The sequence below is a fragment of the Scyliorhinus canicula genome, chromosome 3 (genome assembly GCF_902713615.1).
Source record: "Scyliorhinus canicula chromosome 3, sScyCan1.1, whole genome shotgun sequence".
NCBI lineage: Eukaryota > Metazoa > Chordata > Chondrichthyes > Carcharhiniformes > Scyliorhinidae > Scyliorhinus > Scyliorhinus canicula.
The window spans coordinates 106316313-106331141 of NC_052148.1; the positions used below are offsets into that span (position 1 = coordinate 106316313).

A 14829-nucleotide genomic window follows, 5' to 3' on the forward strand; every position below is an offset into this window, starting at 1 on the left:
ACCAACAGTACAGTAATTTATGAGGTCTAGCGCCCCTCCACCCACCCAACTGTGCCCTTTCTGCAAGACTACCCCCCCTAATTCTGGCTACCTTCCCCCCCCAAGATAAACAAGGAGATCAATTTGTCCACCCCCCTGACGAAGGCTTTCGGTAAAAAGACCGGAAGACACTGGAATAGGAACAAACATCGTGGGAACACATTAATTTTAACTGCCGGTACCGGGCCTGCCAACAACTAAAGGAGGTTTTCTCGCGTTGACAAGTTGGCCTTCATCTTTCCCACCAGACTAGTAAAGTGATATCTTCTAAGCCCACCCCAATCCAAGCTACTTGCACCCCCAAGTGCCTAAAGTGGGTTTGCCACCAAACGGAATGGCAGCCCTCCCACCCCTGCCCCTACTCCCGGCTGGGAGACCATAAAATACTTACTCTTGCCTCAGTTCCATTTATATCCCGAGAACGTCCCGAATCTTTGAAGCAGCTCCATTATATTTCCCACTGATGTGCTGGTTCTAAGATGTACAATAATAGATATCGGCTCCTTGTACAACAGCTGTACCCACGCCACGAACCTTGGCTAAATACCAAATCTTTCCAATACCGCCATCAATAACCCACCCTATCCAATCAAAGGCATTCTCTACGTCCAGTGCCATCACCACCTCCACCTCCTTTCCCTCCATCAGAGACAGGATCACATTCAGCAACCACCTCATGTTTGAGAACAGCTGCCTTCCCTTCACGAATTCCATATGGTCCTCCCCAATCACCTTCGAGAGACATCCCTTCACCCTTACCGCCAAAACCTTTGCCAGTATCTTGGCATCTCAGTTGGGATATGGGCCTATACGACCCACACGCAACTGGATCCTTATCGTTCATTCGCAGCAGCGGAATCGAAGCATGCCCCATCGTCTGTGGCAAGATACTCCTGCCTACTGCATATTCAAACATTCCCTCCATCAGTTGCACCAGCTTAGCCTTAAATTCCTTAAAGAATTCAACTGGGATCCCATTGGGCCCCACCGCCTTCCCTGCCTGCATCCTCCCAATCATCTACTTCACCTCCTGCTCCCCCACTTGCCTCCTCAACCCTGCTCTATCCTCTTTACCCAGCCTCGGATACTCCAATCGGTCCAGGAACTCCCTCACCCTTCGCTCCATTCCCGGTGGTTCCCACCTATGTAGCTTCTCATAAAACTTTTCAAATACTTTATTGATCTGCTCCTGGGCCGCCACCAACTTTCCCATCTTATTCTGCACCTGAACTATCTCCCTCGCCGCCACCTCCCTCCAGAGCTGGCTGGTCAGCATACACCCTGCCTTCTCCCTGTACTCATAGACTGCCCCCCTCACTTTTCTCAACTGGTGCAACGCTTTCCCTGTGGACAACTGGTCGAACCTCGCCGACAACTCCTTCTTCTTGGCCAAGAGGGACAGGTCTGGACCCGCGCATCTCCTAACCACCTCCAGCATCTCTTCTACCAATTTTTGGCACGCTTCTCTCTCCTCCTTGTCCACCTTAGCCTTGAACGAAATTACCTCCTCCCTCACTACGGTCTTCAGAGCTTCCCAAACCACTGACTGCGAAATCTTCCCCCATTCAATTAAACCCCACATATTCCTCAATCACCTTCCCGATCTTGTCACAAAAACTCTGGTCTGCTAACAACCCCACGTCCATCCTCCACCCCGGCCTCAGAGCCATCCCCTTCTCCAAAACCACATCCACCCACTACGGTGCATGGTCCGAAATCACTATCGCTCCGATCTCTTAACTCCAGCCAATAGCGCCTTCCCCACCATGAGAAAGTGTGGGCGCGATTCTCCCGAGTCATGAAAACTCGGGAAGCTGGCGTCAAAAATGGGTGCGTTTGACGCCAGCCTCCGCCCCCCCCGACCGGGAACCGATTCAGCTCCCCGGTCGGGGCTAGTATCGCGCGGCCGTGAACTCCGGCATTGCGGGCTTAACGAATTTCGTTAAGCCCGCTAGCCAGAGTTAGCGACGGCTGACGCGTCAGATGACGTCAGCCGCGCATGCGCGGATTGGACGACTCCAACCCGCGTATGCGCGGATGACGTCATCGCGCTTGTGTGTGAAACCCGCGCATGCGCGGACCGTTATGCCCCTCAGCCGCCCCGCGGATGGATCCATCGGGGCGGCGGAGGGAGAAAGAGTGTGCGGGGTAAGTACCCGCTACCCGCGATCGGTGCCCACCGATCGCAGGCCCTTGACACCCTTGGCACGGCCGTGGTACTGCCGTGCCAATCGGTGCCATGGTTCCCCAGATCGGGACTTTACGGCCGTTTTTACGAACGGTCAGACCAGGTGTGTTTTACGTTCATAAAAACGGCTGTAAAGGCCTTGGAAATCGGCCCATCGGCCAGGGGTGAATAGCTGCTCGCCGTAAAAAACGGCGGGAAGCGATTCGTGTCGGGAGGCGGGCGTGGGGGGGGGGGGGGGGGGAGACTAGCGGGAGGGCGTCGGACCAGCGTGTCCGTAAAAATTTACGCCGCCCGCTATTCTCCGAATTTTCGTGACCGTGGAGAATTGTGCCCTGTGTCTTTGAGTAGACTTTATGTACCCGGAGAAAAACGAATACTCCCATTCACTCGAGTGCAGGAACCTCCACGGGTCTATTCCGCCCATCTCTCTCTTGAGCCCAGCCAGTGCCTTTGCCCCCCTGACTGGGCGAGCGAGCACGGCTGAGACCTATCCACCTTCGGTTCCGCATCATCTTCCAATCCCCCCCCCCCCCCCCCAACCCGACTATCAACTTGTGGATATCCAAATCCGGAATAGAACCCAGCACCCTCTTCCCAAACCCCGCACCATCCTAGTTGGGGCCATGTACACTCGCCAGTGCCACCAACCTCCCCTCTAATGCCCTGGTCACCATCACGTACCTGCCCCCCGATATGCCACTGCCTTCTCCATCTGAAACCTCACCCTGTTGCCCACCAATACCGCTACCCGCTGAGCCCTACTGTCGAACCCCAAATGGAACACCAGACTCACCCAGCTCTTGCTAAACCTCACCTGATCCTTTATCCTCAGACGGGTCTCCTGAAGGGCAGCACGGTGGCGCAGCGGTTAGCTCTGCGGCCTCACGGCGCCGAGGTCCCAAGTTCTATCACGGCTCTGGGTCGCTGTCTGTATGGAGTTCGCACATTCTCCCCGTGTTTACGTGGGTTTCACCACCGCAACGTAAAGATGTGCAGGGTAGGTGGACTGACCACGCTAAATTGCTCATTAATTGGAAAAAATAAATTGGATACTCTAAATGTTTTTGTTTTTAAATGGGTCTCCTGCAGCATCACCAAGTCGGCCTTTAAGCTCTTTAAATGTGTAAAAACCCTCAATCTCTTCTCCAGCCCCCCAAACTCCCTCAGGTTCCACATTTCTATTCTGACTGGGGGGGTGAGGGGGGGGGGGGTCTTACCCCCTTGCCCCTCCTATCCGTCATCATCATAGTCCCGGGTCCTGCCCTTCGGGCCTGACCCGTTCCGTCCCTTTGTTACCGTCAAACCCCTCCCAGAGTCCCCCCTTCCATTTCCTCTTGAAAACTCCTCTCACAGTATTGATCCCATCCCCCCCACCTTTCACACCCCAAGTCCCATCGAAACTTGTTAGACCAGGTTCCAGCGAGCGACCGTGGTCCCTCTCCCCACCACACTTCTGTTCAGTAGCCAACCTTTGCTTGCAGGTGTGGAGGCCCCTGCCTAGGTCCCTGTCCTCCCAATCTCCTCCCCCATGACCCAGTCCCTGAAAACAAAGACAAACAAAGCCAGTGCAAAAGCTACGCCCCAGAAAACCACCATACCCCCAAAGCCCAATATATTTGTCCCCAACTGTAGCCTGTAACAAAGGTAGAATATCCTTTTCCATCAACCAACTTGAAAACCTGACTGTTTCCCCCACAAATACAAAGCAAATTAAAAACCTGAAATGAGAAATAAAGGCTGTGCACAACCCTCCTCCCTTCAGTGCGAAGCCATTACCTCGCTCAGAGTTTCCACTGTGAGGCCCACCCCACCCAGAGATCCAGCCTCCGCCATCTTTCCTGCTGCTGGGCTGACCCTTTCACTCGACGGTGAACTTTCACTCGCCCCCCCTTCTTCCCGATGCCTTTTTCTGGGTCTTGGACATTCCGCACATTCCTTGGGCGCGATACTCTGCAACGGAGTGTTTCACGACGGCGTTGGAGGCCGCTCCTCGCTCCCTATTCTCCCCCCCCGGGGGGCTAGGAGCGGCACTGCTCCTCAACAAAGTGTCCACCATGGCCCCCATTTGCAATCACTGTTTCACAGCAGCCACAACGGACGCCACCTTTAAAATCTGGAGATAGTATGGGGGAGGGGGACATTGACAGTTAGGGATATCTACACAGACAAACTAGTAACGTCAGACGAACTAATGGAGAGGTTGCAACTGCCCAAAGGGAATAAACCACGACATTTACAAATCAAAAATGTCCTCTGTAAAGAGTCGATGGCCTACCCACGGACTCGGGGTCACTCAATGATGGAGGAGCTGTTGGGTGCAAGCGACCTAGGAATAGGGAACTGTGGGACCTGTATGGACGACTGTTACAGGAGACACGTTCCCCGCTGGACGAAACAAGGGAAAAATGAGAGGAAGAACTAGGGATAGAAATAGGGAAGGATCTCTGGAGCGAAGCACTGAACAGTATAAACTCCACCTCCACATTCACAAAGTTGTTGCACTAACTTTACATTCCAAATCTTCACACTAACTATCTTCTATCCTTTGTTATCTTTCAGATTTTATTGTTATTTGAAGATGACTGCGTCAGGAAAGCCGAGTGTTAAAAACAATTTACACAACGTTGTCTCAGGATATTCCCTGAAACAGTGCAGGACACAAAGTTGTAAGTAAGAAAAATGACGTGCACCCAGTTAAGTTTAATTATCTCTTGGCAAATTTACTTGTTCTCAGTAACTTATATTGTCTTTGATTTACATGAAAGATTAAGTCTTGAGAGGGTATTCCCTACTGGAATGCTGAAACTGAGTCCTTAAGGGCAAATAAACACCTGTTTTCAAAAGCAATGTTCTATGACCTCTAAAAAAAACTTGATGTGACCATCAATTCACTCGAGACACGATAGGAAGTAAAGTGTGGCTTTAATAGACTTACAACTGAGCCTGCCTGCGACCAGAAGAACTGAGGGCAGACTCACAAGGCAGCAGCACTTTACACTTCTGGTAGTGGGAGTGGTCATGGGCGGAGCCATGGGCAGAGCCGAGGGCGGAGCCCTGTACAAGCTCCTCATCTCCCCCTGTGGGCAGAGCCGCGTAACGGCTCACAGACAGCCCACTGGGACAGAATACTAACAGTGTGAATTACGCAATGTACATTCACCACAAAACTGAAATATGTTACATGATAGAAATACTCAGCAGGTGAGGCAGCATCTATGGAGAATGAAATAGAAATAATGCACTTAGAACTTGTCCCGTTTAATCGCGCCCAACCTTTCAAATTGATGTGAAAATTCATGAACCTCAGCAACTGCACATTCCGCGTGTCCAGCATGATCCAACTCCTACATGTTGCTGGCTGTGAGACTGAAATGAAGTGTGTTTGCGACAGCAAATGAAGAAGAGAAGATAAGTTGCTGGATGGTGAAGGAAAATAGTGTTCTGAGATGGAGACACCACATCCACGTCAGCGAATAGCATAAATTAACTGTTGTAGTTTAGCGACATGGTACATGCTGGAATCGAGGATTTCGATCAGTGATTTTCATCAACAGTGGCATGAAAGAACTGATGCATTAGAAGAGTAAATTGTTTTTCACCATCAAAGCTGGAGCTTAAGAACTGCATACATTTGAAGCCCAGAACAAAGTGATTTCTGTCTATCGTGCTACCTTGAGAAATCTGTGATCACGTGCCGCATTGTCCCTCTGCCTTTCTCAGTGTCCGACCATTTATTGATCATTTCCTTCTCATCTCTGCTGTCTACAAATAGATCCTGATGTGGAGATGCCGGTGTTGGACTCGGGTGAGAAAAGTAAGAAGTCTTACAACACCAGGTTAAAGTCCCACAGGTTTGTTTCAAACACTAGCTTTCGGAGCTCTGCTCCTTCCTCAGGTGAATGAAGAGGTGGATTCCAGAAACATATATATAGACAAATTCAAAGATGCAAGACAATGCAAGACAAATAGTACTCAACACCGACAAACGCCAATCTCCAGACGCAATTCTGCAACTCATCCGCTTCATTCTGGATTGCAACGTCTTCACCTTCGACAACAAGTTCTTCATCCAGGCGCACGGTACAACCATGGGGACCAAATTTGCATCTCAATATGCCAACATCTTCATGCACAAGTTTGAACAAGACCTCCTCACTGCACAGGACCTTCAATCGACGTTATACACCAGATACATCGATGACATTTTTTTCCTTTGGACCCACGGCGAAGAATCACTGGAACGACTACACAATGACATCAATATTTCCATCCCACCATAAGACTCACCATGGACTACTCTCCAAAATCAGTTGCATTCTTGGACACACTCATCTCCATCTAGGACGCAAGCCCACAGAAAACCTCACGATGCTCCACTTCTCCAGCTTCCACCTTAAACAAATTAAAGAAGCCATCCCCTATGGACAAGCCCTCCCTATACACAGGATTTGCTCAGACGAGGAGGTGCGTAATAAACATCTACAGACATTGAAAGATGCCTTCGTACGAATGGGATATGGCGCTCGACTCAGCGATCGACAGTTCCAATGCACTACAGCAAAAAACTGCACCAACCTCCTCAGAAGACAGCCTTCAACACGTTATCGATAAAGATGAACATCTTGCCAAGGTAATCCCCACACCCCCACTACTTGCCTTCAAACAACCGCGCAACCTCAAACAAACCACTGTTTGAAGCAAAATACCCAGCCTTCAGAACAGCGACCATGACACCACACAACCCTGCCATGGCAATCTCTGCAAGACTTGCCAGATCATCGACATGGATACCACCATTACATGTGAGAACACTACCCACCAGGTACGCGGTACATACTCGTGCGACTCAGCCAACGTTGTCTACCTCATATGCTGCAGGAAAGGGTGTCCCGAAGCGTGGTACATTGGCGAGACCATGCAGATGCTGCAACAACGGATGAACGCGACAATCACCAATGGACATCACGCGACAATCACCAGGCTGGAATGTTCCCTTCCAGCCGGGAAACACTTCAGCCGTCAAGGGTACTCAGCCTCTGATCTCCGGGTAAGCGTTCTCCAAGGCGGCCTTCAGGACGCGCGACAAGGCAGAATCGCTGAGCAGAAACTTATAGCCAAGTTCCGCACACATGAGTGCGGCCTCAACTGGGACCTGGGATTCATGTCGCATTACATTCACCCCCCGTCATCTGGCCTGGGCTTGCAAAATCCTACCAACTGTCCTGGCTTGAGACAATTCACACCTCTTTAACCTGGGGTTACCCCTATCTCTGGATCTGTAAAGACTTAATTACCTGCAAAGACTCGCATTCTAAGTATTGTCTTGCATCTTCGAATTTGTCTATATATATGTTTCTGGAATACACCTCTTCATTCACCTGAGGAAGGAGCAGTGCTCCGAAAGCTAGTGTTTGAAACAAACCTGTTGGACTTTAACCTGGTGTTGTAAGACTTCTTACTGTACAAATCGATCACCTCGCACTTCTCTGGATTCATTCAATTTGCCACTTTCCTTCCCATGTGACGAGTTAATTGATCTTGTAAAGTACATTTAATAAATTAAGGGCTGGATTCTCCATCGGCGAGATTCTCCATTGTGATGGCAGCACACTCTTGCCCATGGATTTACCGGCGGCATGGGGGTGCCCACAATGGGGAAACTCCATTGGCCGGCTGCCAGGAAGGAGAATCCTGCTGATGGCAGGTGCGCACCACACCAGAAAATGGGTGCGACGGGACGGAGAATCCCGCCCCAAAACTTTGCTGTGAGCTGCAGGATCCCTCAAGCTTCAGATTTGCTGGTTACCACTGTAATGATATGTATAGTACAAGTATAGGCAAGGATTAACAAGAGAGACTACATCTATATCAGCACTAGGTGGCGGCCATGAGTGATCATATAAAAGGCTGCGTCTTGAAGCATGCTGGGGCAAGCTGATGGAGATTTCAATGTAGTAGGATAATGTGAGGTTGAGTAATAGGGCGGGATTCTCTGGGAATCGGCGGGGCGGGCAGAAACGGTGCAGTGGAGTGGTGGTAGCCACTCTGCCGTCGGGCCACCCCAAAGGTGTTCAGGGGCTAGGCTGGCGCCGGAGCGATTTGCGCCACGCCAGCCGGCGTGGAAGGCCTTTAGAGGCACGCCAGCTGGGGCCGAAGGGACTCTGCTGACCGGCGTGTGTCCGCGCATCCACGGGAGCGTTAGCGGCTGCTGATGTCATCCCCACGTATGCGCGGGGGGTTCACCTTTGCGCCAGCCATCACGGAGGCTTACACAGCCGGCGCAGAGGAATAGAGTGCCCCACGGCACAGGCCCGCCCGCGGATCGGTGGGCCCCGATCGCGGGCCACGCCACTGTGGGGGCACCCTCCGGGGCCAGATCGCCCCGCACCCCCCCCAGGACCCCGGAGCCCGGCCATGCTGCCACGTCCCGCCGGTAAGGGACCTACTCCAATCTATGCTGGTCTGGGACCTGCATAGAATGGGCAGGACTTCGGCCCATTGCGGGCCGGAGAATCGCCGGGGGGGCGCTGCGAGCGGCTGCCGACCGGCATGGCGCGATTCCCGCCCTCGCCAAATCTCCGGCGCCGGAGAATTCGGCAGCCGGCGGGGGCGGGATTCATGCCGCCCCCCGCCGATTGTTGACCCGGCGGGGGATCGGAGAATCCCGCCCATTGTGTAGTTTAGAAGTTAGAGAGAATATTGATTATTGTATCACAGATTCAATATTCTTATTTTCGTATCTGTTACTCAGTAAAGTGTGCAAACCTACTTATGTTAAGTAGTGTAAAATAAATTAGTTTTGATTTAAACTTCTTAGTTTTATATTCTTTGTCACCATTACATATCTGGCTATCTTGGAGAACAAGACAAGGAATATAATATGGTACCAGGATTTTACTGAAGTTATTCAGATAGAAAATAGTCAGACTCTAAGAAAAAAGAAAACTAGCAGGTGACTCAGACCTTCGAAGACATGACTGCTTCCAGACCCGCTACTTCAGTACACAGTCAAGTCCCCAACTAATGGAAAAAGTGCATTTCAACCCTCCAAACATTTCCACAGTAAGTATTCTGCTGAGACAGTCAGAGCCATCCGACTATCAGATTTATATATTATCATGGATGGCTCCAGGTGCAGAGTATTTGCCCAATGGAAGTTTAAATGTCCTGGACAGCTCCTGTGCTGTCCTTGCATGGTACATACTGGGGGGTCACCGAGCTCATGGATTCCTCTCGGGTGTGAGCCCACCAGCCCCAGGGAACAGAAGGTGAGTGCCAAAATCTAGCCTTGGTCTGACATTGGATGCTGGCTCGCTACTGGTCCATTTTACGAGTCTGAGCAAGACCAATTTCACTCAATTAGTGCCCATTTTTTCCTGTGATTGGCACTACTTTCTTGGCACTTTTTGTGCAGTAAAACCAGAACAATTGACCCTGATATATCCTTATAGTCGGGCACAGATCACAAGGTCTGAGTTATGATTCCCAGGTTCATGCTTTTGTTTGCTATGCAATGGGCAGAACAGGTGTATTTGTATTATATAGGATGCAGGATCTACCCATTGGGGTGGCTGGTGACTCTCAATCCAAGTAGATATCTGGTGTAAAGAGCTTAAAATTGTGACAACCATGGTCTTTGCTATAATGAAGCCTGTGGATTAGTAGTTTGAATGTGAACAGAATGTGAACGTGACACTGCCAAAATGATCACATTTCTTCACATTTGCTGTTGCTTTTCACTCATTCATCAGCTTCTTTTTCCATATTTTCAGCCTGTTTTGACAGCATTTATGATGGTTTGGACTTTCCGGGAAATGACATTCACCAGTCCGTTGTAGAGGATGTGTCCAGTTGTCAAAGAAAATGTACAGAGGAACCTGACTGCCAGTTTTTCACCTTTGTAAAAGGAGAATATCGCAATGCGCCACAGCGGTTAGTCACTTATTCAAGGGATGGAGCATTCACAAACCCTCACCAGCGGGTTAAATGGTGGGCATGGGGGGATGGAAAATGGTGCGAGGCCCAGAAAAGTTTTCATGCAGGTGTGAATGCACAGCAGGATCATAAAATGGTGCCTGCAACGGTGTGTCAGAAAACCTGGCCAACGCTGGCAGGAACCTGGGGCGAAATTCTCCGACCCCCAGCAGGGTCGGAGAATCGCCTGGGGGCGCCTAAAATCCCGCCCCCGCCGTGGCAGAGATTCTCCGCCACCCGGGAAGTGGCGGGGGCAGGAATCTCGCCACTCCGATCGGAGAGGCCCCTGCGGCGATTCTCCGGCCCGGATGGGCCGAAGTCCCGCCGCTGGGAGGACTCTCCCGCCGCCGAGGTTTAAACCACCTCTGGAACGGCGGGATCAGCGGCGCGAGCAGGCCCCCGGGGTCCTGGGGGGGCGGGGGGCGATCGGACCCCGGGGGGTGCCCAAACGGTGGCCTGGCCCGCGATCGGGGCCCCCCTCTCAGACTCTGGGCCAGTGCCCTGGCTGCTCTATTTTCTTCCGCAGCCGCCACGGCCTCCGCCATGGCGGAAGCGGAAGAGAACACCACATCGCGCATGCGCCGGCAGTGAAGTCAGCGGCCAGCTGCCGCTGATGTCACTGCCGGCGCATGCGCAGACCGGCGAAAGCCTTTTGGCCAGCCCCGCTGCCGGGGGCGCCGGTTTTTTGCGCCAGTCTTCTGGTGGCAACCGCTCCGGCGTGGGGCTGGCCCACAAAGGTGGGGAGAATTCCCCACCTTTGGGGAGGCGCGATCCCTGAGTGGTTGGCGCTACTCCCCTACGCCGGCACCCTCCGTCACACCGGGTAGGGGAGAATGCCGCCCCTCATTCGCATCTCCTCAATGGGATGCAGATAAATGCCCGATCCTTCTAGCAGACTCTTCATGATACCAGTAGGAAAATGTTTTGGGGCAGCACGGTAGCATGGTGGTTAGCATAAATGCTTCACAGCTCCAGGGTCCCAGGTTCAGTTCCCGGCTGGGTCACTGTCTGTGCGGAGTCTGCACGTCCTCCCCGTGTGTGCGTGGGTTTCCTCCGGGTGCTCCGGTTTCCTCCCACAGTCCAAAGATGTGCGGGTTAGGTGGATTGGCCATGATAAATTGCCCGTAGTGTCCTAAAAAGTAAGGTTAAGGGGGGGTTGTTGGGTTACGGGTATAGGGTGGATACGTGGGTTTGAGTAGGGTGATCATTGCTCGGCACAACATCGAGGGCCGAAGGGCCTGTTCTGTGCTGTACTGTTCTAAAATAAAAAGACACTGGCGTGAAACACGTCTCAAACAACATAGCGGACAGATGTTGGGACTCACCTGAACAAAGCCTGCTGCTGCCTCCGTTCCCAACCCTGGACCCTGGAGCAGCACAGCAGTGGGTCAGGGCTGCATTCACAGCTGGACGTTCCAGATTAGGAACCAACGGGAGAATACAACAAATCTGCTGCGGAATTCTGTGCCAGCGGGATCCTCCGCTTCTTCGACAGAGTACCCATGCCCGCAGGTTTTCCGATTGCATGGGATGGCCACAATGGGAAAATCCCATTGGTCAGTTGCCAGGATGGAGGCTCCTGCTGCTGGCGGGGCCGCGCCGTGCCGGAAAACGGGGTTGGCGAGATGGGGATTGTGCCCCCCATCTTTCAAACAGCTGAGTGCTCTCTCAAGTCCTTCATCTATGATCATTTTTTTTGTCGATTTTTATCTATTTATTCCAACTCAAGTGATGTCTTCACAGAATAAAAACAACTCATTAGGGACACAACCAGATCAGGAAATTAAATTCACCCAATATCAATAGAAAACCAGCAGAATCAGCATATGGTGAATGATTTTGTAAACATTTTCTGTGACTCTTTTTAGCTACATCTGCTACCGCAAAAGGAGTGAAAGAGGAACTCCACCAAGAATAAATATTCTTCAGAATGTTGTGTCTGGATTTTCTTTAAGGGACTGTGGAGACAATCACTCAGGTAATTCCAAAATGAGTGCTGTTTAATTTGGATTCACAAAACAGTGATGTAGAAGCTGAATATCTATACATATTCCTGTCACAATACTTTACTCGATCTTAATTGTTTCTGGACACAAATTCTCACATAAAGGAGATACTGTGTGATCTGATAGGAGAGCTAATTGATGAATTCATGCATTGTGATTGATGTTGATAATTCTCAACAAGAGAGGAAATGTTCTCTGTGCACTAGGTGTAAATCTGAAAATCTGTTCATAAAGAACTCATTTGTTGTACGAATGTCACAAGACGGGAACGACCCGACACGAGGCCTCGATCTAAATTAAGTTAGTCATATGTGCGGAATAACTCTGACTGTAGATATGCAGGGAGATTGTGAAGGGACCTGACAGTGTGGACACTGAGAGGCTGTTTCAGCTGTTTGAGAATCGAGAAGATAGGGTGACAATCTCAGTTTCAGAGGTCGGTGATTTAGGACTGACATGCGATGGATTTCTTCAATTGGAGGAGCAAATCTTGGAATTCCCCAGCTCTTGGTGCTGTGGATGTGTCATCATTGTTCACATTTGAAGTTAGATTGAAAGAGTTGTGGGGCGGAATTCCCCGAAAATGGGGCTATGTCCCCACGCCGGCGGGAAAACCGGCGCCAAGCACCAACAGCCCCTGAAAGTGAGGAATTCTCCAAATTTTCAGGGACTAGTTTGACGCTGGAGTGGTTGGCGGCTCTCCAATCGCCGCTGAAGGGCCGGCCGTCGCGAGTACATGCATGAGCAGACTTGCCGGCGTATTTCTGCGCATGTGTGAGGGTTCCCTTGTCCGCGCCGGCCCCCGGGTAATATGGCGGAGCCCTACAGGGGACCGGCACGGAGGAAAGAAGATCTCCCATGGAACAAGCCCACCCGTAGATCGGTATGCCCTGGGGTTGGATCTCCCCGCGCGCCCCCAGGACCGCCCCTGCACACTTATCTTCAAGGTCCCTCCTGTTGGTGAGGTGAGTAATTCACACCGGTGGGACTGGCCAAAGCTTTATGGCCACTCGGCCCATCGGGGCCCGGAGAATCGCCGGGGTGATGTGTCCACTGTCAATGGCCCTCGACCGACATGGCCGGAATCCCGCCGACCCCCGAAAAATGGCGCCGGAGAGTCGGGCAGCGATTATTGGGGCAGTAGGGTGGGATTCGCGCTCCCCCCGGGGATTCTCTGACCAGACTGGGGGGGGTTGTGGAGAATTCCGGCCTTGGTCTCTGCAGGAATCATGGATCGGGGGAGCAGGCGGTAAGTGGTATTGAGGTACGAGATCAGCCATTTAAAAGCTAAACAAAATTGTTTCGGTTTCTTCTTATGTTTCTTGTGAGTAATCTGAGAACAGACATACAAGGCATTTGGCAATGAGAACCAGAGATATCCTGAGAGAAACTAAATCACAGTTGTTGTGAAATGGATTGCACAATACAAAAGGGCGATGGCAGGAGAATCAAATATAACTTTCAAAAGTGAACTATTAATAATTGATAAGAGGAAACCTGTGGTGGTCTGGGGCATGGACACCTTTTAATAAATATTTCTGACAACTGATTATTGATACAAGAGAATTTTATTCCAGGCTGTATACGTGATACGATGTCAGATGTAGATTTTCCTGGAAATGATATTGAATCAGTCCGTGCTCCAGACGCCAACTACTGTCAAAAAGTCTGCACCGAGAAGAGCCAATGTCAATTTTTCACCTTTCTAACAAGCGATTGGACGACTGACAACCGAAGGTAAATCTGTACTGAATTCAATCAGATGTGTCGATGGAATATGTTATGGTTATCTCAGGTTTAACATCTGGTCAGACTTATCCACAGAGAATACTGATTGAAATTGGAACAACTCACACTGTTCCAGGAATATTGCTGAGGCCTCCTATTTAAATGAAAGCAACCAGTTAGAATGTCAACGTAAATATCATGTCATTTGACAAAACCTAATGGTAAAAATTATAGGTGGAATTCTCCGTAGCCCTACACCGAAATTGGGATCGGCGATCGGGGAGAGAATGGCTTTTGATGCCAGAATTGGGGCAAGCATTGGTTTGAGGGCAGTTTGCGATGCTCTGCCACCTCCAAATCAATCTCATCGGAATGCACGCCGCGCGCAGTCGCAACGTCGATGGCGCGTCATCAGCCGACCTACCCACGATGCTCTGCCCCCGATTGGCCGAGTTCCCATGGTGCGAGCCACGTGTGGTCCCAGCGGTCGGGATCCTGGCGTATCGGCTGCGGACAGTGTCCAGCGCCGCTACACTCGGCCGGAATCCGTGCCGCTGGCCGGGAAATGTTTCTGCTAGTCCTGGGGAGAACTCGTCATCGGGAGAGGGCCATTTGAATCTCAAATGGTTTGCACCCGGCGTAAATCTTGATATTGGCCTTTCCTGCTATTCACCCGGCACATCTGGATCTGCGCCGGGCCCAATGCAGTCTTTTGATTGAAAATGAATGAAGAATCATATCCACCTCATCATTGCAAAGTTATTAGTCCATCCAGCAGAAACATATTTTGACAGTGATTGGACATTCTGCAGACAACTGATGAACAAATTACAGCCTCTACCCTTTGATTTCACCATGTGTTTTCCAAATCAATAGATTACATTTGGATTGCAT

General features: G+C 50.9%; 1 protein-coding gene across 1 annotated transcript in view; it reads left to right on the top strand.

Annotated features, from left to right (window-relative positions):
• LOC119963633 overlaps positions 1–14829 on the top strand; it is a 185195-nt gene that overhangs the window by 55727 nt on the left and 114639 nt on the right. Inside the window, 4 exon segments of the mRNA XM_038792963.1 lie at positions 4787–4893; positions 10000–10159; positions 12070–12179; positions 13785–13944. Coding sequence (XP_038648891.1) covers positions 4787–4893; positions 10000–10159; positions 12070–12179; positions 13785–13944 — 537 coding nt within the window.